Genomic DNA, 24,045 nt, shown 5'->3' on the forward strand with positions numbered 1-24,045 from the left:
TTTCTTTGGTATTGAAACAACTAGTCATTAGCTTCAATGTAATATAAATTTATAAATTTGTATAAAATTAACTTGTCTATGGAATGGAGCACATTGTTAAAGCAGAATAAATGTCCTCGTGGAACATTGTGACACTGATAAATAAAGTTATTAAACCAGTCTTAAGCAGTAAGCAATTACCAAAAGAATGCATTGCTCGTTCAATTTCTTGTTAATGAAGCTAACAATCCTTATAGTGTATTTTTCGAAGACACTTGTCCTTTTATAGCCATAGAAAAAATTCTCTAATGATTACAACAATAACTGAAACTGTCATCTGTCGTTTTCATTAAAGCAATGTTCAATGTCTCCAACATGCTTTTATCATCCATATGTCGCTAATAGTTTCATTATTCTGTAACCAAAATCAAAAAAATTAGCTGCTATAAACGCACGTTGTCGTGCAAGGCTTCTGTTTGGAAGATGAAATGTTCATAATAATATTGTACACGTTATTATTATAAATAAAGATAATAACATACATGACTTTCGTTGTAATTTGCTGCAAAATCCCCAAAACTAGATATTGCAGTTTATGAAGATGCAAGCAAAAGAATAGCTCAGAATGAAGCATATTAATGAATTTGGAACAGATCAGGCATGTATTAAGTAAGAAGGCTTTAAATAGACCTACACAGGTGGAATTGTGCTGGTTATTATTGCTATTTCTATGCTTGCTGACTTTTATGTTAAATGTCTCTAATAGGTTATAGCTTTCAATGCTGTATTTGAAATGAAGAAAGTTTAAGGAGAATGAAAATGAAGAAAGGGAAGGTATTTAATGAATGTTTTCCTCTGACACGTAGAGGTGGATTTAGCAGAAGATGTTTGATTCATGGCACCCCTAATACGCAGTTTTCCAAGCATCATATTCATTAATATACACTCCCAAGCATATATTTTCATTATAATGGAATTTGGTAACATGCACACTTCTTTGGTGGAACCCAACCCCTTATTTTATCCACCACTGCTGTCATCTACTTGATACTCGCTAGGCAACTCTTTAAACTCTAACAATATCTAACAAATATTTCATCTTTCCTTAATTAGCAGTGTGACAAGATAACAGCCTTACATATTTGACTGCCTTCTATTGCTATAGCTTAACTGTTAGGTGAAATTTAAAAATTAAAAGATTGGCTTAAAAGATAAAAAGATTAAAAGATCAGCTTTCAGCTACTGGGACTGATCCTGATGTATTTTTAATGATATTTTTTCATTTTATTTTATTTTAAAATACTTCATAATACATTTTACAGTAATAACTACAATGTCATCAAATAACTAAATACATGTTTTGCCTACTGCAACTAACAACATTGTAATATTGGAAATTTCTTGAGCAGAAACTCTCTCAATAGATGAACTAATGGCGGATAGAGTCTCCCATATTTAGTCATGAAAATATGGCAGGAGTGATGGTCAAAACATTTAGTTAAAGAAACGAGTAGCAAAGCGCAACTGTCCTGTAATGCCTTTATCGTATTCCATTTGCTTACGACTATCAGGGTACATATAAACAATACACATAGACTTTTGGAGACAAAACTTGATAGACCTTTTAAAAACAAAATTGGGGGGCGAGTTTCTTATACCAATTGGTAGATGGTACCCTGGCCATGATGGTCTTAAAGCCATTTGTAATCTATTAGGTTTGGCAGGAACTTATTTAGCTTCAATGTCAAAGGGACTTCATAAATTGACATATAGCCGAAATGCCGAAAAAATGGCTCCGAAAAATTCTTAGTGAAATTTCCTATTTCCTGTTTCCTATTTCCTACTTCCAACTTCCTACTTCCTATTTCCTATTTCCTATCCATTTTTCAATTTTTTGAATTCATTCCAGTTTTTTGTTTCCATGGTCCATTTATATACTACAAATCTCTATCTTTTACATACGCTTAAAGTTTGACCTTAGAAAGGCTGTCAACAAGGTTTGTTTAAGGGGCTGAAGCGACTCCTCCAAACTTTCCACGACTTATTTGAATGAGCTTTATTGTGAGACTAGCAACCTCAAAACAGCCAGTTTTCGTTCTATGTCACTTTGCTTTTGCAACTACCTAACTATTTTGCCTACTTTCTCTGTTAACGATCAAAGAGTTAAAAGCATGACAATTTCGTTGCAACAGGTCACTGTTTTCATAAATATTTACATAGTGTTAGCAAAATGACTCTTTAAAAGCACTTTCTTTTGTTTTTCAAGAAATGTCGGCAAAGTATAGCATTCAAGTATTATGAAAATCATTTATTAATCTCGGAAACACAAATGCACTATTTCTGCACACATCTCAGCTATGAAATGTCTGTGACCGCTTTGGATAATCAGGAAAATACCAAGCGAACTTGTTTTCTGTTCTTGTTTATAGTTATTAATCCACTAAATACTCTGTAGTTAAAACTTTATATTCAGATTTGGCAACACAGAGCAAGGTACTGTTTGTGGGGTCTAAGAAACATGTGATCGTGTTTCTGTAAATAGTGATTTGATAGTGTCCAAAACTGTTGTCGTGACATCATCAGAGTTTTATAGGAAAAACATCATCAGAGATCAAGCATCCCCCTTTATCAATTACAAATGTTCCCTATTTGGCATTCTTCATGTGGTATTATTAATGAGGTATTTTCTTTACTAAATCTAGGTATTTTTGGTATACTGCATATAGGTATTTAGGTATTTTTAGTATGCTGTTCGCTGTGTGGTGACTCCCTTTTCAGCTTGAAACATAACTTCGAGAAATGAAAGAAAGAGAAGTTGTAAGAAAGCGTTTTTTTTGGCTGAATTACTCTGATCGAGGCGTAGAGTTACATACAAACTATATTTTATAATAAAAATCACGTACCTAATAATGGAAACTTTTCATTTTGAATTCCATTTAAAACTAAAATTACAAATCTCACTATTACAAGGTAATTTGTAACTGGCTAGCCTGTTTTTACAAAATAAGACTATTAAAATCGTAGTAAAGAGAAAAGAAAAAAAAACGTTAAAAGGGGAGTAGCTCTGGGTTGGTCCATATTTTGTTCCTACAGCAAAAAATGTAATAGGTGGTACGAATGGATATCGTAGAAAGCTTAGAAATGAGATATCGTTTGTGTTGATCATCGATGGAAAGAGAGTCACACATTTCAAGGAATGAGCTGCATGAGTCGCCGAAGATGCCAAGAGAGCTGATGGAGAGATTTACAAATATGACAGATTTGAACCTTGGTCTTAGATCTGAGACAAGGCGAGCATATTTTGAACGTTTCCTTTCTGCATTGCAGTTAAGGTTAGTTTCAAATCCTATCGTTAGTTCCAAAACATAAAGAATGTTTTCCTTTGTACGCAGAAGTAGATCTGGGCGCAGATTGTCTCCAGTTATGATGGATGGTGAGGAGAAGCCAGGTATATCGGCAAAAAGAGAGGATCCCTCTATTGCTTTCAAGGAGGTTGCAAGAAAATTTAGAGCAGAATTATGACGCCAGGTATAACGACCTTGTTCGAGATAAACTTTGCAGCCTGCAAAGACATGGAGTAAAGTTTCGGGAAGAAGGCAGAATTCGCAATCAGATGATTGGCTTAGGTTCCAAAGGCTTAGATTTTTGCGCGTAGGGAGAGTATTGTTCAGGTACTTGATGGTGAAGTTGAAGATGTTCGTGGGTAGGTTGCTCTGCATAACAGACCAAAGACCATTGAGCTTTTTAAGAGAGTGGTCCAACAGAAATGAAATAATAGCACCCTGGGATAGTAATTGGTGTGCCAAGCGCTCTCTACTGTCTGATTTTACTGCTTTCAGTACATCTTTGGTGTTACGGTAAATGTCGTATTGCAGATTCATCCCACTACTGGTGTTTTTACATAAAGCTTGAATGTTTGTGTTAGGAGAAGTTCGGAGGGCATTGCGTGAAACAGTTTGGCATTGAGTGAATTTGACAGAAGGTAGCTGAAGATCGAGACCAAATTGATTTTTAGAAAGAACTATACTAGTTAAAGTAGCACTTATGGGAAGATCAAGCCACTGGCGAATGTATTTAGAGACAAGATTATCGAGGTTCTCAATGACCCAGGTCTTCGATAGGTCTGCAACAGTGAAGTGCCAAGAAACTTTGGACAATACATATCTGTGGTACAATAGAAGTTTAGTTTTTGGATGCAGAGGCAAGTCATCAATTTCTTTCAGAAGGCTGGGAAACATTGATAGCAGTTTTTCTTTATGACTGCCATTGGTCATTTCGAAGTCAAAGAAGCGGCCAAGGTATTTGAAAGATTCTCCATTTTTAACAACAGGCACGCTTTGGTTGTTCACGAAAAGCTTTGGCTGGAACTGAAGAGATCTTGTTGAGTATTTCTTAATGCCAAAGGTGACACATTTATCAACCCTTATTACAAAGTTTGCCCACTGACACCATCTTGTAAAGCAGTTTAACAGGAGTTGGTTCTCCTTTTCACCACTAGTAACAACCGCAGCATCATCAGCAAATTGGAACCAATGCACTGGCTGGAACATGCGATCGTTTTCGTCGTGGGGAGAGAAGCCAAGCTGTTTATATTTTTCTGCTTTTATGTATTGAATATACGTATTGAACATAGATTAAAGATAAGAGGGCTGAGGCAGTCGCCTTGAAGAACACCACGACAAACGGGAATGGCAGGGGTTTGGAATGTATCTGTGAGGATAGAGGTCTTGAAGCCCGAATATAAGCTGGAGACCAGAGCCTGAATATGAGATGGTATATGATGGTACGAAAGAATAGTGGGAATCAAATTATGGTGGACCTCGCCGAAAGCATTTTTGAGATCAAGCAGGGTAACAACCAAAGAGCGCTGTTTTGTGCGAGCTTTATTTATCATATGACCCATAAGTGCCGTGTGTTCTAAAGTACCTGATATCTTGGGAGTGAAGCCTTTTTGAATTTGGCTTTCAATGAAACCATTTTGTTTCAGAAAGTTGAAAACAGAGTTACGTAGGCAGGAGGTGAAGATTTTCAAGGGAACAGATTCTAAGGTTATTGGTCTGAAGTTAGAAGGATCATCTGTATTGTCTTTTTTGTGGATCAATATCGTTGATGCTTTTTTCCATTCGGATGGAACACTGCCAGATACCCAAATGCTATGAATAATTTTGGTGAGGAAAGATCGTAGGTAAGGGCAACGTTTGAAACAAATGATGGATATCTTATCAAGGGGACAGGGAGAAGTGGAGGATTTCATGCGACGTATAATAATAATAATAATAATAATAATAATAATAATAATAACAATAATAACAATAATAAAAATAACAATAATATTAATGGAAACATTTCATTTTCTTAAACTACAATTACAAATCTCACTGTTACAAGGTGATTTTGCAATTGGCTAGTCTGGCTTTACAAGAAAAAACTATAACAATCGTAAGGTAAAAGGAAAAACTGAGAAAAAAGAAAACAAGGATGTAATTCCGGATTTGTCCATGGTTTATTTTTTGCAACAAAATATGTAGCACGTAGTATGGATGGCAATGTTGGAAAGTTTAGAGATTAGATACCGTTTTTGTTGCTGATCGATGGAGAGAGAGTCACACATTTTGAAGAAGGAGATGCAGGAATTGCCAAAGTTTTATAGGTTGACTTCAGACCTCATTTTCGGTAAAACAACACAAGATCTATTGCCTCGTGTGTTTATTTCATGTTCACATCTTTTGAAGTAGCTATTTAGGTCATCGGGTAGTAGACTATGTAATTATTTAAAAACGTCAATGGCCACCTATATGTTTCGTGTTTTTTTCAATGCTGTCCTGTAACATTATCTTTGCTCTAGGGTTGACAATTCTGGCTGCTCTATTTTGTATATACTGTAGCTTGTTTACTGTTCCTTTGGGTTGGGGATGCTGTAGTGGGTAGCAGTACAACAGTAATGGTCGTATCATTGTTTTATATATCGATTCTGCTACATAAGAGCTGACATTTTCGCGAATACGAGAATAAAGCTTCACTCTGGCAGACGCTTTTTTGAACACATTTTTAAAATGTTGACGTAGGTTCAGATGGTTATCCATATCTACTCCAAGGTACTTGTATGATTTTGTCTCATGAATAGTTTGATTGTAGATTTTGATATCCACCTTTGGCTGTTTGGACAGCTTTTGATATGATCCATATAGCACAAATTCACTTCACCTTTAGCACCATATAGCACCTTTTTTCAAGTTAATGAACAAGCTATTTTCATTGAGCTAGTCTGCAACCTTTTGCAGTTCGCTGTTAAGTAGACTTTCTATTTTATTCGAATTGTTTTCTGCACAATACAATACAGTATCATCAGAGGCGGCGTCAGAAATCTTCCGATATAGGGGCTGGAGCTTCCGACAGAAAGGCTAGATGCTTCCGACGGAGAAGCTGTAGCCCCCCCTAGCCCTCCCCTTGCGCCACCACTGAGTATCATCGGCGTATAGTATAATGGCAGCATCAGTGAGCGGAATAAATACAAATTTTGTCGATTGCCAGCCCTAAAGGAAGGGGCCCCACATGTGACGCTTTCTTCGTATGAGCTTGTATTGTCAAAAGTTACTTTTTGTTTCCTATTGAAGAGATAATCTCCTATCCATTGTTATTCCACGTCATATAAACCATAACTTAGCAATTTTTCCAGCAAGGTTGCATGATGTACTGTGTCGAAGGCTTTACGGAGATCGATATAGACAGCACCAGTATACAGTCTTTATCAATTGTCTGAAAAGACAGGATTAAAATATTAATTTGGCTCTGTTTTATTTTTCATGGCGGATGATACTGCCAAACAATGGACATAGTATGTGTTGGAAGAAGTTCATCGACATGATATATCAGTGTGTTCTGATGAGTATTACCCATTAATAGGTTCATCAAAATGCAAATTGGCCTTGCTTATAATCCATTCATATTCACAAAAATATGTTTACAGAATTTTTTTTAACAAAATGCGAGTTTCAAAGTTATACCCTCATTTTGTGCAATGGTCTTACCCCTCATTTTGTGCAAAAATCCCTAAAATTGACAATAATTTATTCATTTTGATCGAAGAATGCTTCAATTTTGAAATAACCTTTGGAATTATTTACAAATTGTGATTGACCAGAGCATTGTTTCCCATGGCAGTATGTCTTGCCCATTCCTTTTTTGATTGATAAACACCACTGTGCAGACAAGAACTGTCTTGTGGCTTTCTCTTATCATCGACAACATCTGGTTGACACTGTTCTATTGCATTTGGTTTTTGCAACTAATACATCTTTTGTTTACGACAAGATTCCCTTGCACGCGATGCAGACGTAGTTTCCATGTACCTAACTTGCTCAGCTTGATTTACGATTTCTTCCTGAATGTACAAATCCTTAAGATGTTGTTAGGAAATTTTTTATTACCATGTTCAGTTCAGAAGGCCTAAGTACCTGCATCGAAATTGTGATGAAATAACTCATTTCATTTGTTGTTCAGAATTTTTTTTTATAAACCAGATAACTTTTCCTGATGCTCGATGTTCTCATTTTTAGGATGATTTGAGGCTCGGGGGTTCTTAATATTCTTCTTATTTGTTATTTCTATAACTTTTATATCATATTTTGTACTTTATATTTGGAATATCAAGACCGCATTGTGCAACAGTTTTAGAGGGATGGTTGATTAGCTGATATGTTGATTAGCATATCTGCTCAGATATGTTAAAATGAGTGAAAAATTAAAAGAAAACCATTTCTTGAAAGAAAATTTTCTTCTAATTTTTGCAGTTAAGGCTTTACATGCTTTTATGTAGTTCTTATTTTCCCGTCAATTGAGCCTTGGTGTTCTTAGAAAATGAGTTCTTATAAAAAGAGAGTAAAACGGATAAAGAATAGATTTAAAATCACAAAGATGTAGTAGTCCCAGTGAGAGAATCTAGATAGGGCCTTTCTCCTTTGCCTTTTACGAGGCTAGTTGTATTGACTTTGTGTATTAATCAATCTTATCTTGAGTTCAGACCTGTTTAATGATGTTCTGTGTCTAGCCAAGCATTTACCTTCATGAGACACAAATCCTCCATGTTTTGTCGCTAAGTTCATTATCTGCAAAGGAATTAGATTGCAAATTAAATTATATAAAGAGATTCTGCAAATAATCTAGGAGTTTTCTAAAAATAGCAAAGAATAATGTTTCTAATAAAAACATCTTGGTACTGAAAAGAATGTTTTCAAAAACAGATTATTTTCTCATTTTTATTTCTTTTTTTTATAATGCTTAGAGTTCACGTTCCTTTTGTGCCAGTAAATTACTAAATAAATCCGGTATTCCGGTATTACTACAGTTTTTGAATTCCTTCAAGTATTAGGGATGTTTGCATGATATGAGCAGGTTTTTTGTTTTCTACGGTGTAGGTGTAGAACGAGAGTAATGTCAAACATAGAAAGACCAAAACAAGCTCGACTTCCTCTAATATTTTCTGATTGTTCGTCAATTCATTCACTGTCTTTGCATTGAAACCATCCTCGCGAAGACAGAGACAGCACCATACACTAGCATCAAGATCTTGCTAGCATGGGCTCATTTCCTCTATCGTGGTCGATTGAATCTGAATTTTCGTTACCCTCTTTTTCGCTAATAAGACTTTTACTTCTTTTCAGGAAATGTTTATTCAGCTATTGGGCTTATGATGAAGAGAGATCACAATGGATCGACTAGGTATTTGTTGTTACCGACTATGCGGCTAAAGAAAACCGCAAAATTTATTGTATGAATATTCTTGTTAAGCAATCTTTATATGCTCTAGAACTACTTCTTCATTTCAAGTAACCGTATTTGTCTCTAGCGTCCCGAATATTGTATCTTCAAAATAAGAGACAATTTTTGTTTTCAGATATGAATAGAAACAAATTCTTTTAAGAATACACCAAGATATTTGCACCTCCACGATAGGGATTGCTGGAATCAAAATTATAGAATTACGAAGTAGGAAAATGTTGGGTTTAACAGCAACGTTGCGAGAAGGTTGTACACGCTTTTTTATGGCCTCTAGTTTCAGTTTCAGCGCTTTTTGCATAAATTCAGCCAAACTTGTATTCTACTTTGTTTCTTATTTTTTTAAGGAAATTTCCTGTGCAAAGTAGTTTCCAGATATAACATGTGCTTGATAAAGTTATTAATGTTAGTTTTATTATCGCTTTCTGTTTTTCTGTTGTCTTCCTTTTTTCAAGTCAAGTAATTTTAAATTAAAACAGAAAGCGATAATAAAAATAACATCAAGGGAAATCAAGGCTATTTTGTGAAACGCTAATGTTACTGTTGTTGAAAGGAACTGCTAGCAAGATTTTACCTAGATGATTATAGACACAGGATGTTGATGCTCCGTAGAGGCAGCATTAACAGCAAAATACACGCAAGAGTGGTTAAGGTGACAATAATAAGAATGGTAAGGGGCATCGCCAAAGAAGGTGACAATAATTAAGGATTTTCGCCGGGTAAAAGAAGAAATTTTTGTACTCAACCTGTAACCTTTTTGCAACAATTGAAACGTATTAACATATCTGTAGTGGACTTACAAAATATGACACTAAAGTATGAACTCTGAAACAAAAACGCATAAAAGCAGTATATAAGAGTATCTATCTTTTGACCACACCCTTCAAAAGTAAGACACGCCTTCGCCCCTGGATGAGATAGATTCATTTTATAAGAACAATTTTATAAGTAGAGAAGCCTCCAAATTGACCAAAAGCTAAGAAAAAATCAAGAACAAGATGATGCTGAGATATTGTAGAATGTAATTTTAAACAATGTTGCAATTCAAAAATGAAGAGTTTTTTGCCATCCATGGGAGCTTCTTCGGTGAATTTTAAAAATTGTCTAGCTCACTTTTTTTGCAAGCGAGGCTTAAACACTTCTCCAGAGCGCAATAGCAATTGCACTGCTTACACCCAAATAATTCAAGAACAAATTGAGAACAATCCAGCTTGAAATTTTCGAATAATTAAGAGCAGCCAGCCTGAACTTCAATTTACTGGTTCTTATAAAAGAAGTTTTTACTATGGCGACTACAAGATTGAATACTGTCAGGAATTGGTGAATGAAAGCTGAAGATAGAGATTACAGTAGGAAAGTCAAGATACAGTTTTTTTGTAGAAGAAAAGAGTAGAGAGGGGATACAAAGGAGGGAATGAATGGAATGTGTGCAAGAAGGACATTGCGGCTGATGATTTTATACAGGAGAAATTTGACAATTTGAGGATTTAGAGAAGGCAGTACTTGACCAGGGAAAACACATTAGTAGTAACAGTCACAGAAGAAGAGTTAGGAAGCTATCCCGATAAGGTACTCTTTAAAAGCTCTTGCCCCCGGCATGCTAAGCGGCAGTTGTCTTGAGCAATTGGCTATGTTTTGCATTTTCATGCAGTACGATATTAGGCCGGTCGTTTGCCGGTTGCGCAAGAACTTTAAGAAAGGCCCAGGTAAACATTGTGTTGATAGCAGTAACATATGAAAGCCTCTCAGGCTGATTCACGTAGTGAAAATTTTGTAAAGGTCTATGCAGTGAAATTTCAATAGGGAGAAACACTGACTAATTTCACTTTAGACCAACATCTAATAAGCATTTGTACGTGATCATGATGGTTTGTGCCAAGATCCACGACGATATAACTCTCTTTGGCCCTTTCATTCAATTTTTTAAGACGAAAATTTGCAAGATCTTTCTGTTCTCGACGTCTTTTGTGATGAAACTTGTTTTGTCTTGATTTTCTAGATGTCTCAGACTTCGAATAGTGCTGATGGAAAATCGCTTAAATCTAACCGGTTCTTTTGACCAAAAGATATACTTGATCATTCTTAAGTTATAAGGTAAATTTCCATCTGGTTAAGTAAATATGATTACAAGAAAGTGTCCTTCTTAGCTGCGGATTAAACAAATCTAGCCGATCACAAGACTGTAAATGCTATGCATCTTTATGCGAGGAAGAAAATTTTAACAGTATCTAGGCCTTTATATTAGAGAGCAATTCATATGTAACGCGAGCAAGCTCGTGTGGCTTTTAATAGAATCAAGTTTTGATGCATTTTACGTTAAAGCTTTGCCTCTTTTTATGGAAATACAAACAAAAAGTTCAGATGTACATTAAGTACTTTGAAATAGGATAGCAATCGAGAATCCAAAGCTGATATTTGCACTTTTGTATATTCAGTGACACAATCGGTGTTAGATACTATTCCAAGTACATCTTAGAATTTCTTTAAATGAGAATTTCTTTTGATGAGATTTTACAAAAAACTATGAAACTAAGGAACTAGGAAAAATCAAAATTATCAATTAGAAAGTCAGCCACACCAGAAAAACAAGTTTTTGGGACATTTAAAAACACTTTTGAGTTCTTTAATGCCGCTGAAAGTTTGAACTTACAAAGTTTTTGAGGAAAAATATTGAGCTGCAAAATGAAAATTGACTCATCAAGATCAAAATGAAAACATGATCAAGAAGTTGTAAAATCAAGATCAGAAATTTCTTTCATAAACGTCTATCATGTATCATCCCCATGCAAATGTTATGCTGTACTTGTTTTGATACACAGAGTCATCATGGAATTTGATGAAGTAAATGACAAATGCTCCCTGAATCGCCTAAAAAGAGAACTGACTAAAATTCACAGTCTTTTGCTCTAAACCATTTCATGCATTAAGGCTTACAATAAAGAAAGACATTTTCAATGTGAGGAAGAAAATTGTAATAGTATTTATGCCTTAAGATTAGGGAACTACCTACATAGGATTAAGTGGTTATCCTAGCAAAGTTTATACACATACAATTATATGCTTAAAAACCTTTTGCAATAGCATATGTAAGGAGATGTTTCAAGGAATACACAAAGAACCATTAACTTAAACAACACAAATAAACGTCTAGCCAGTAACAGAAAGTCGGGTTTTGATGTAAGAAAATTCCATTGTTCCTAAAAACCATTGATTGGGTGACATGGATCATAAAACAGGAAAGAGGTGTTTTTGGAGAAAACGTTACATCCACTTGGCCACTTCACTTGTCTAACCAACCCTGCATCAGATATGATAATCAAACTTACGTGAGCAATGAATATGTAACACGAGCAAGCCCGTATGGTTAATTATAGAATCAATTCAAAGTTTCGAAACATTCTACAGTTAAGCATTGCTTCCTTGAAAAATATGAACTATAGACAAAAAGTTCCGATGTTTTTTCAAAAAAGGATTGCAATGGAGAAACATATTATGTATTGAAGCAAAAAAGAAGGCACTTTTTTTATTCGGTGGCATAATTGGTAATCGATGCTATTTCAAATCCATCATGATTTAAAACGTTTTTAAGATAAACGTGTCTTAGATATGTCATTAGCCCATGTTTTATATGCTTCATTGGCAAAATCACGATAGAATTGATTGCAACATATCATATTATTGTTTTCTGAATTGACAAAACAGAGAACAATTTCATAGCGGCTTTCAACGTTTTCTTAGATCAATATTCACACTAAAGAAAGACATCTTCCATGTGAGTCTGTCTTTCGGATTCCGTGTTATGAATGAATTCAGCGCTGTTTTGCTCTCCAGAGACTCGTCTGGAATCAAACTCGAGCAACTTCATACGAAGCTTCTTCAGATTTTCGTCAGTTGAATCAGGAAGCAAGGTTTCTTTCCACCTTAACAAATAATCAAATATTATAACTGCATTGCTCAAAGATATAATTGAATGGAAAGACTGCATCAATTAAGAATAAAAAGCTCTACTAGATTGTTTATGTACGAAAACGTATGAATGCATCTTACTAGAACATTAAAACCTCGCGCAAGATTCTTCAAGAAGAGAATATATTCAAAGTTTATTCATTTTGAGACTGCAATTCCTACTTCAAAATCTTTGGTTTTCTGATAAGAATCTCTACTTTAATCCCGGTTATTCAGAATTTTTTTTAGCAAACACAGTAAATGTTGTAGTTTTATAAAGAAAATATCGATTTGGAAAGGAGGAAACGCGTTTTAGGGATGTCATCGTTTTGGGATTGCTACTCTTTTCTTACCATTTGAGATAGACTTAAGTAGAAACCTTTGAAATTACTTTTTTGGTCTTAACTCAACATGATTTCAACTCATCTTCAATTCTTAATTGCCACATACCTTTGAAAAGTAGTTTTTCTGTTCACCATGTATGTGTTGGCTGGTATATAGACGCGCTTTTTTAGTATGTACTTTGGCACAATCCCTTGAATACTTTCAATGAACTCTAGCTGTTGCTCAAAAATGCTAACTGTTGCTATCTTGCGGATCGCATCGATGTCACCAACAGCCAAGCCTATCTGCAAATTAAAACTTTTTATCAATAGTTTGAAAGTAAAAAAATATTTATCCTGGTAGTGTGATGTAATGATGCATAAAGAGTGGATTCGGAAAAGCGTAACACAATGCTTTCTAATATCTGATACCATTCTCCTACGTGTCTCCCTTAGAAAGGTTCTAAGTGACATGAAGCATAACTTTTCAATGAAAACTATAACTGGAAGCTTCTGAATTGAAATCCAAACAAAATAAAGCTGAAAACAGTAAGTCAAATTGATCCTCTTGTTGTTGGCAACAATATTCATTTGTAATTTGAAATATGTTAAGCTAGAAATGAGCAAAAAGTAAAGATGAGTTGCAAATTTTAAAGAAAAAAATAAAATTCTAAAATAAAGTAATGAAAGAAAAAAAAATGATTATATTGTGATTAGTAAGTCCTCAAACTTGGATCATTTTTCAAATCCAGTCAAGTTTGTAGTGACATAAATTTTCTTCGTTAAAAATAGACCATTAATTCAAATTTAAATTAAAGGGGTTTCCAAATTATACATTTCTGTTTACTAAAAGTAATGTGTGAATAAAGATTGCAGTTGCATACACGATCATTAAAACTGCTTATATGGTGCTGATATGAATTCAACTGCTCTTTGATTGATCTTACGATTGGCTTAGACCAAGCTATTTGAAAAAGCAAACATTTTGAAGCATGCTACTAAAGCTTTTCGTCTGACACTCTTCAGAGTATAAAACTTCTGAACATAGACAAAAAACTCTACGTTAGGAAATGCTTTTCCAGTTGTGGATCGAAATAGGCTTTTCATGTTTATGTAGATAGATTCCAAACTGCTATTTTTCAAAGCCATTTTTAAATTCTGTACTACGAAAGGATTGTGTACCAAGCTATTTTTACATTGACTGGTTTGAACCGGGCTAGACCTCCTTCAAAGCATGCCCCTTTTACGGACACACTAACTTCAAGACATTACTTTCATTATTATACAAGATAACATAGAATGACGCCAAAAGTTGCACATACCAATAAGTTTGTGAATGCGACTGCTACCAGAAACACGAAGATGACAAATATGACGTAAGACAGTATCGGATATGGAACAAATGGAAACTTGGTTTTGGGCTCTTTTTGACCAAGCTTCGATGATATTGCATCATCAAAATCAAACTCTCCTGTCATCATGACGAGCACTTTGGCGGTACTTGCTAGTGGTGAGCGATAGGTAGTTTGCCTGATGAACAGCAGATAAAATGTGAACGCGAAAGCCAGGATGATTATTCCAAACACAATCAGGAGTCTGATGATAGTCACTGAAACCTTGATGAACATAACAATGTACAGCCGAAACATCGATACTCGTTGAAGGTAAAGAAGCAGATTTGTCCAACCGAGGAAAATGCAGATGACTCCAATTTCGGATAACTTTCTGTTGACTACAGAAATCGCGAAAAATATGGCAATGTAGTAGAAATTGACTGAATACAAACACAGTTCAAGGTAGTTTGTAAAGCTCATAAAGTATTTCCAACGAAGGACGATAATCTGCAGTAGTTCTTTACAAAGCTGGCAACAGCAAAAGGCAAGAATGAGACTGCCAATGACCTTGCCATAGTTTTTTGATGATGGTGCGGTATTGATCAGCTCTGTTAGGCGACTGTCCTTAGATGAAGAAGATGTGTTCCTTCTTGCACGATGGTCAGCGACTTTAACAAAGCTAAGGGGAAAGGAGATACCAGCTAAAGAAAGTGACTGAGATGTGGCAGTCATTTATAAGGTATACAAAACCTATATTCGTTAAAATTTCTGAGAGGAATTTTACATTAGATAGAGATAAAGATGGAGATAAAGATAACATTTTTTAATTGAATAAATCATGAAATTAGAATACTCTTAAAACCAGGGTCGCATTAAGGACTTCTGGGACCTTGGCACAGACTATAATAGGTGCCCTAATGTGGATATCCGTGCCTCAATGTGATAATGGCTAAGCATGACTATGGCTGTAGACGAGGCTTGAACTAAAATACATTTGTCCTAAAATTGGATTTTGATCATTTGCCATAAATTATTATCAAAAAAATCTATGCAAGAAAATGTTGGGACCTTCTAACGCTAGTGGCCATGTAAAAAATTAAATGTTTGCAAAAGAACCTTATTATGAAAAACTGAGTTAAGTTGAAAAATAATCTATTTGGCACATAAAAAAATTCTTCAAATTGTAAGGGAAAACTCGAGAATCGAACAACGGAAACTACTGACGTGCTATTTTCCTTCATGACAAGGTACGTCATCGATATAATGTAGAAGAGATATATCACAAAACTGGCATAGTAGAAATATCTGCAGATGCGCCTCCATTTTGTAGCAAATAGATCTGCAGTAATAGGATGAGCCATCATGCTTTCGCGGCCATGCTTCGCCATAAGTTTTGGCGCAAAATAAAGCTTGTTTCTTTGTTTTGTCAGGACAGCTATTGTGTCTGTCATCAGAGATTGCGATTCTGGTTCCTCTTCCAGGAACTGGTAATCAAAGGTAACAGAGAAGTCATGGTGTTCCGGGTGATGGTCGGAGAACATAGTAGATCGATCCAGAATTATTTCAGCCAAATTAGGAAATTTCTCCACAAGTTTATCAATGAAATTTCGTCCATTTGGATCTTTACTTGTCAGGATTTCCTTCCATCTTGAAAGAAGTAAATTTGCTTTGAAGAGTATGCATAATATCAAGGTTAAACAACAGATGTCTTTTTGACCTAATTTCAAATAGCTTAATTTTCGAAAAGCGCCTGTTCTTATAAAACTAATAAAAGCCAAGAAATGTGTCAAAACAATTAGCAACCTATGCACGATAAACGCTCTAAATACAAATAGAGAATTTTCTGTGATTCCCATCCATGCATACCTATCGTCTTCCAAAGCTGCTTTGCAAACAGCTTCTTTACGAAAGTCAATAGCAATATCAAGGAAAGTGTCGCCATCTTGGTTGGTAAGCTCCACCCGAGCACCATGCTGAAGCAATATGACAACAGCAGCAACATTGCCGGCTTTGGCCCCAGTCATAAGAGAAGTGTTTCCCCAGTTATCTTCACTGTCGATCTCTGCCCTGTGTTTCAGCAGGAGTTTTACTGCAGTTGCATCATCGTGGGTTGTTGCGTGATGTAATGGCGTCCAATTGTTCTTATCCTTGCAATCTACAACAGCCTTGTGCTTCAATAAGACTTTGCAAACGGCCCTAAGATACAAAATAAATGCGTTTTACATGGTATCGTTAACATTACAATAGATCATTTTTGAAAAATATTGTTCATGTTGCTTGAGTCTTCCAAAGTACTAAATAATTGTTTAAACAATGGCTTTGAAAAAAAGCAAACATTTTAGAACATACTTAATTTATTGGGTAACCATAACAGTAATGTGCTCGCGTTTCTCATTGGCCTTAACCGATCAACAACTGGGTATATATATATATTTCCTAGCGTAGAATTTTGGGTCTATGTTCTCACGTTTTATACTCTAAAGAGATGAAAAGCTTGAGTATTTTCTAAAATGTTTGCTTTTATCAAAACACTTCTTTTATTCTGTATCGCAAGAAGATTTTTTGCTAATTGCTTGTCAATTTATTGATTTGTATAATGTTCTTATAAGCCTTGTTTCTCCACAAGTGGAGAAAGTTCAAGCGTCAGTCTCACAAATCAACTCGTGCTATGATACTTAATATTGAACTGAATCTACAGATGAAAACAAACCACTTGGTTGCCAGATAATCGTATAAATTGATATGAATGTAAAGACAATATTTTATTGAAACAAATTCCTATTATTTACTATTTCTTTTACAGTCGAATAAACATGATCGTTTCTAAGAGACTTCAACCAGGGGGTCAACCAATTAATATAAAAAGAGGGAAATAGTAAATTGTCTTAAACAACAGAAGGTCCCCGGAGCTGGATGAACCTTTACTCTCTTAGTTATTGTAACTTGCAAAGATTATTTAATGTGTGTTTCTACAATAGTGAACCCACATGCGCACTTATTTTTAAGGAACCAAGTTTTAATCAAATTCTTGAATAGGCTAATCGTAATGGCCTACGAATTGGCATACCCCCTTCAAAGCAAAGTCAATTGGATGATTGAACTCACATTTGTCTGTTAATGACGGCTATATGCAGTGGTGTTTCTCCTTGTGGATTAGTTACGTTGATTATCGTGTCTTCTGCATTTTCTGATAGTTCGTTCACACACGATTCGTGACCGTATCTTGCTGCTATATGAAGAGCTGTCTCCCCAGTGTCGTCTGTATCAAACAGCTGTCTCGAGTGGCTTTTGAAGACTCTTAGAATCTGTAGTATGGATGTGCATAGGATTGATATTTCGAAATATGTTAGATGTTAAACAAATGCACCAAATCGAATGTTTTTTAGGTGATAGCTATGACAAGATGTCCATACACTACATAGGTAAAAACGCATATCCCTTTTTCAATGATTATACCATTTGTAGGAGCATTTTGTCAGGGCAATAGCTAAAGGGGTGGGCAGGGGCTGTCGTGTCGCATAAACAAAGAAGTCACTTTCAAAATCGAGAAGTTTTTGCCGTACAGGGGCACTTCGTCGATGAATTTTTAAGGTTTTCAGCAAATAAAGATTGGCTCACCCCCTTGTCAACACTTTGGACCTTGACATCCCCCTTGAGCACCATGACTGGCGGCAGCCATGACTATAAGAGGTGTATTCAACTTGCTACCCTAGATTTTACGCTTATTCCAAACATAAGGCGACCACATGCATATGATATGGTCCGCAACACTATAGAAAGCATATACAGTAAGACGGTACTTCTAGAGCCAAGCTTAACTCTAAAACAAACGGCTTCTAGAAATGATAGCATAGATTTGAAATAAAGCTCTTCTGTTTATAAATCTGTTGTAAATATTTAGTATGCACGCTAAGAACCAAATCGCTCATTACCGTATCTCAGGATTCAAAGCTAAACTACAGCAGAAAATAGAAAAATTCAAAGCTAAACTCTAGTAATCGCTGTACCTCAAGATTGCCTGAACGTGCAGCATAATGCACCGGACTGTGCTGTCCTTCGTCTTTGGCGTGAATCAGCTTCTTACATCTTTCTACCAAAAACATTGCCATTTCCAAATTTCCGTTTTCAACCGCAAAGTGTAATGCATTCTTCAGCTTCAATTCCTTTGCTGTTACTTTGGCACCGTGTTTTAGAAGAGCACTAGCGATGCTTATGTACCCGTTCTTGGCTGCCAGCATAAACGGCGTGCACCCTTCAAAGTCTTGCTGTTCAATGTCAGTTTTAGCATCTAAAAGCATTTCTGTGATACTCAGCTGGCCAAATCGTACTGCCCTTGAAGTAAAAAATACAGTATTCGTGATTTCTCGTCTTGACTGAGGTAGGTTTTAAGGGAGGTGAACAAGCAAACGTCTACTAATGAATGTGTCACCCCCGTCCTTGATGGTACAATCATTCCTAAAGTATTTTCAAGCAATTAATAAAGCTTGTAAGGGGACTAAGACATTGGAGTAGCACCCATGTTTAAAATCTGAATTCCTATGTTCAAAAGTCTGTCAAGGAGGTCTGATGATAGAGTTTATAACACCCGAAGAGTTCCAAATAATATTTAGATTGAAAAATGCCTTTCACCACCTAACTTTTCTTGATTGAACTATGATAAAGACATTGACAAGAACTTAAGAATTACTTCAAAGTCGAACAAAGTATAAATGATATACTTACTCATGCAGAGGAGTTCTCCGTTTGTTATTTACTGTATTGCTTGAGATACCCTTCTTCAATAAAAACCTGACGGCGTTTTCATTTCCTGCTGACGCATTAAGGTGAAGTAAGGTTGTTTTGTTCGAACTTTCAACAAATATGTCAGCTCCTTCTTCAATCAATTTCTGCATAGCTGTGACATGCCCCATTTCTGCTGCCAAAAATACAGGCGTCTTCATGTCCTTTCGAGGTTTATTTATGAAAGTTTCAATTGAAGTTTTATCATCCTTGGTATCTACAAAGAAAGAAAATGTCAAATATGAATTTATCAAATTTCTTTAGCGCATTGATTGAATTCTTTCATAAAAACATATCTTTACATTGGGGATATGACGGCCTAAGTTTTGGTGGATACTTCAAAGCTTTATATCTGGAGAAATATTGCTTGCTCACTGTTTGAAGACCCGTGCTGTTTGACAACGTCTTTAAAGGACAATTCAGTGTTTGCTAGTCTCTTGATTTGTACGTACGTCAACAGGAAAGATACCACGTCAATATCTCTTACCTGATGCACCTTGCAATTCCCTCTTTGTCTCAATCAAATGATCTATAATATCAGTGCAGTCCTCACTAACTGCAATATGTAAAGGCGTCTCCCCCATTTCATTGCAAATGTCAACTGATGCTTTATTCTTGAGCAGAATATTGCAGGATTGAACGTCATTTTCCACGACTGCATGATGCAAGGCTGTATTCAAATTCTTATCTCGAGCATCTACATCAACGAGGTCTTCTTCTGAAAGTTTACGAACTATCGATGGTAAACCTTCCTTGGCAGCAGTATGCAAAGAATTCAGGCCTCTTGAATCAATCAAGCTAGCATCTGCTCCACCATTTATTAATGCCAACGCGATATCTTCCCGGCTGTACCTGGGAAGATAGATTAAAGAGTCTTGAAAAATGAGCTCACAGACGTTCAACACAGACTGTAACGGTCTATGCAGTAGGAGATGTAGTTCTCATCCGTTGAAAAGAGCACACATACAATGCAATGACACATAGTATTCCTACTGCCATCAAAGAATCTGAATCATTGGTCTGCTTACGTCACAAATTGAAGTCATATCTGCTTGCAAAAATCATTGAAAACTAATCCTCTAAATTTCTCACACTGTTTTTACTTCCCACTTACAGATATCAGAGTTTCATTTTCGGTATTATTTATTATAATATCTGTGAAGTGCTGACATATCTTTTTGTATAGGGGAGCCTCTCTTCTCGAATAGCTTTGCTACTGAGACAGTTCCTCCTTTAAATGATTCCCCATGCATACATACCCCACATGTAATTTGTGTTCCACATCTTATTCTTAAAATGATTGCTTGTTATTTTAAATTGCTGTATTTTTATTAAGTATTTTGTGGAACTTTACAATAATTGTGATAATTGTGTCAAACTAAGCCCTAGACGTTTTGGTTGTTCTTGGATACATTGCTCCAAATTCTTACACATTTTTGAACACCTTCCAAACGCTTTATTTCAATGTGCAGTTCTATGCTGAACAGACGTTTGCAAAGCGGTAAACATTTCCCATGTCATCTAACTCAACTTTGTGCTAAATAAGTTTGAAACTCTGAAACATTGACTAATATTGTAATCAGGCCTGGCCATGAGACTTTTAGCAGGCGAGTAGTAAACAACTCTCTTAGTAACTTCCTGGTGAGGCATTGTATACAAATTGTATACATAGTTGTATACAAATAGAAATGAAGAAAAAATTATTTTCAAGGGAGCCAATTTTTCCTTTTTTTAATAGTTTAGGAGAAAAAATTGGCAGCTCCCCCAGGCACCGCGGAGCAGCCCCCCCCCACTTTTTTAGACCCCCTACTTTTTTCAACGCTCCGCGGTGCCTGTCCCCTCGAGCATTTGAGGGGACCCTGGAGGGGAGCGAGAGCTATGGTTCTCCTCAAATGGCGAGGCCTGTTAAAACGAAATCTGAGATGCTAATGTCAAAAAAGATCTTTTTATCAAAGCAAATACTAAATCCAAGTTCCTGCATAATGGTCGATTTCGAGGTTTGCAGCAGAAACATCAAGGGAGCCTTGCCAGGGCCCTCCATTCCAAGGAAACGAAAAATCGACAGGTAGGTGGAAAATGAGACATAATGACCTACTCTGAAGCTATAGTTTTTCGTAGCGAAGAATCTTTTTTTGTAAATATCAGAACATAACCATATACAGTCGGTCCTAGGGATAAAAGACGCCTTCTAAAAGAGAAGCCTCGTTTGGGAAAACGTAAAATGTTGATTTCAAAGATGTGATTGATAGTGAGGTTTAAGTGAGAAACATTTTATAACTCATTTGTTCTCAAATAGTATATTTCTTCATATATTGTTTAATTTTTAGTTGGGCTTTATTCAATTGTCTTAATCTACCTCTGCTGATGGAACAGCGAAAGTTCATTCCGATGTATACCAATGATAAAGTTACAAGCGCTGCATACGTTACCTCAAAGCTACGTGTAAAGCTGTGCTACCGTCCACATTCTTCAGGTTCACTGAAGCACCGTGATTCAGCAAGGATGGTATAACTTGACACAGCCCTTGCTTGGCTGCTTGATGCAGTGGTGCCATCCCTTCTTCGTCGAAACTATCAATATAATCTCCTACAGAATTGCTTAAAATTCTTTCTATACCAGGAACATCGTGAGCTAAGATGGCTTCATGAAGAGGCGATCTCAAACATCTCCGTCCTTGATTCCCCACTGACGATGTAGACGGTCTAGAAGGCCTGGTCATACGCCAAGAACTTTTCAGTAATTTTGAGTAAGCGACTTCCTTTCTGGTTGGTGAACCTTTTTCCTTGGGTTGTTTTCCTTTTATCAATTGCAGCTCCATTGCCTCAGTAAGTTTGAAAGCACAAAGAGATTGTTTTTCGAAACTTCAACTGCTTTCCTTTGAAGTTATATTGAATCAGTGTGTAACTTCTCAAACATTTTAGCATTCATAAAGTTGGGATAAGCTACAAAGTCTACAAACAGCGAATAAACAAGCACGTACAATCTGATGACATCTATGAAATAAAACAAACAACTCCCGTTTGTGTTTGAGTCAGGTTGCCGCAAAATAGTTTATTGTTTATACGGCTTCCCCTCGTGTTGTGTTTTCATACAGAGTAAAAGACTTCAGCTGATTTCATTGTCTTTTGAGATGCCATTTGAAAGGAAAGCGGGTGCCTTGCCAAGGTGACATTGTGTTTCAGCAAAGCATGCTAAAAGCATAGAATTTACTTGGACTGGCTGATTTCTTTTATTTGCCTCAAAGAAATTTTCTTGGTGCCTTTCTATAGATTTGAAGAAAACCAACAACAAAATATCTTTCAAAAACAAAATGAAACGTTACCTTTTAAATAACCTAAAATAATCGAACATGGTGAAAATACTAGCACACGCTGTTTGCTGTAAACCAAATTCTCCCACTTTTTATCTTTACTGTAGTTTTTTTATTCTAGCTTCATTTGCATTTTTATTATCTTATTCTTACTGTTATTCAAACCAAAATAAATTGTAAACGTATATCGCTAAATCACGTCAACTGGGCACATGGCTTGGATAGCTCTATCTTGATTTTTTTCAATGTGTCCATCAGCTGATTTAGTTGTATCTAAGGTTGTTTTTCCTTTAATATTCTTATTGTAACTTGCGAATTAATAAATTAATTTTGAACAACTATCTTAAATGACGTAACATGTAATCAATTAATTTGCTGAAAAAATATTTTGAGTTTCTATAGCATTAAGTACAGCGTGCAGTTGAATCCCTCTCATTTCAACTTTCGATGAAATGTTGACGTCAGTTCGGCTCTTCTGTGATTGAATCGGTTTGAACGAAGCTTTTTGGATACTTTTTTCTATGCAAGGTCATTTTTCAACACACTCAGTGGTTGGGGAATTGTCCCAGCAGGCTCTCCGACTTTCCCCGCCACTCACGACCAAAATGCCCCTTTTACCCCTAAATGCCTAGGCCATTGTAGGGATCTTTCAAATGAACGAACATTATGCAAATGTGCTGATAGATATCAGTCTGTGTAGATATATCAACGAGGTGTTTTGGTGAAATGGGGCTTGGGCGCACTAAAACTTGAAACATGACAAAATAGTGACAAACGTAAACCCTATACGATGGATTTGTCAACTTTGTCTAATTCCTGAAAGATTCCATCGTCCTGCCTTATAGACGTAGAGACTGGGGAGCCCAGGGGGCACATGCCCCCCACCTTTAAAATCTTCTGGCAAAATGCCCCTTTACAGCTTACCAAGTTGCTCTTTTTGCTAACTTCATAATTAAGGCGTGGATCCTCATTTTTCTTTTTTCTCTTGCTTCTACTTCTCTGTCGTAAAGTTTGAGAAAAACCATTAATGTTCCAACTTTCCAAGATTGCTTCAAACATGATACTAGAGAACTCGGTCCAACTTACTTCGTAGTATCTTGGAATCACAACAATTGAAATTCAGGTAGGGAAATTCGTGTTTTTTTAGCAACAGTTTGAAGTTGTTGGCTGTGTACGGGTGGAAATAGGCACACAAGCTTGCAGCATTTTAGTGGACTATTTATCTCAGGTAGGGAATTTCCAAGAACCTTTCCAAGACCATGAAATGTGGCCAAGACCACACCGAAACATTCCATTATTTTAGTTCTCTCAGCCAGGGAAGGATTTAGCGGCAAGGATTGGGGGGATGTTAAGTAAGTCTTTGATTTGGGGCCATACCATTCTGGTGAATGGAAAATGGTCGAGACACCCATTTTAAAAATTCATGAAGAAAATATAGATTTAAATTAAGTAAATGTTTGCATTATTTGGAAAAATTTACCGAAGGACGCAGAAAAAAATTAGGGGGATGTCACACCTCCTCCCCGGTAAATCAATCCCTGCTCTCAGCCGATCAGAGATTTGGAACCCTACCCAAAGATTGATGTGCGTTCTCAAACTT

The 24,045-nt window shown here is 36.1% G+C and overlaps 1 protein-coding gene across 1 annotated transcript; it reads right to left on the reverse strand.

Moving 5' to 3' along the window:
• Positions 1-11,528: 11,528 nt before the first annotated feature.
• LOC148957539 (transient receptor potential cation channel subfamily A member 1 homolog) lies at positions 11,529-22,222 on the reverse strand. Its single transcript, XM_089115271.1, has 10 exons — positions 21,565-22,222; positions 19,623-19,987; positions 19,079-19,352; positions 18,364-18,688; positions 17,462-17,661; positions 16,223-16,552; positions 15,581-16,003; positions 14,345-15,035; positions 13,150-13,328; positions 11,529-12,674 (listed from the first exon to the last, which is right to left on the reverse strand). The coding sequence occupies exons 1-10, from the start codon at positions 21,951-21,953 to the stop codon at positions 12,506-12,508; spliced, it is 3,345 nt and encodes a 1,114-aa protein (XP_088971397.1). The 5' UTR covers positions 21,954-22,222; the 3' UTR covers positions 11,529-12,505.
• Between the last annotated feature and the right edge of the window lie 1,823 nt (positions 22,223-24,045).

Source organism: Rhopilema esculentum, unplaced genomic scaffold, assembly GCF_057945365.1.
Source record: "Rhopilema esculentum isolate cy_ngs unplaced genomic scaffold, ASM5794536v1 HiC_scaffold_23, whole genome shotgun sequence".
NCBI classification, from domain to species: Eukaryota; Metazoa; Cnidaria; class Scyphozoa; order Rhizostomeae; family Rhizostomatidae; genus Rhopilema; species Rhopilema esculentum.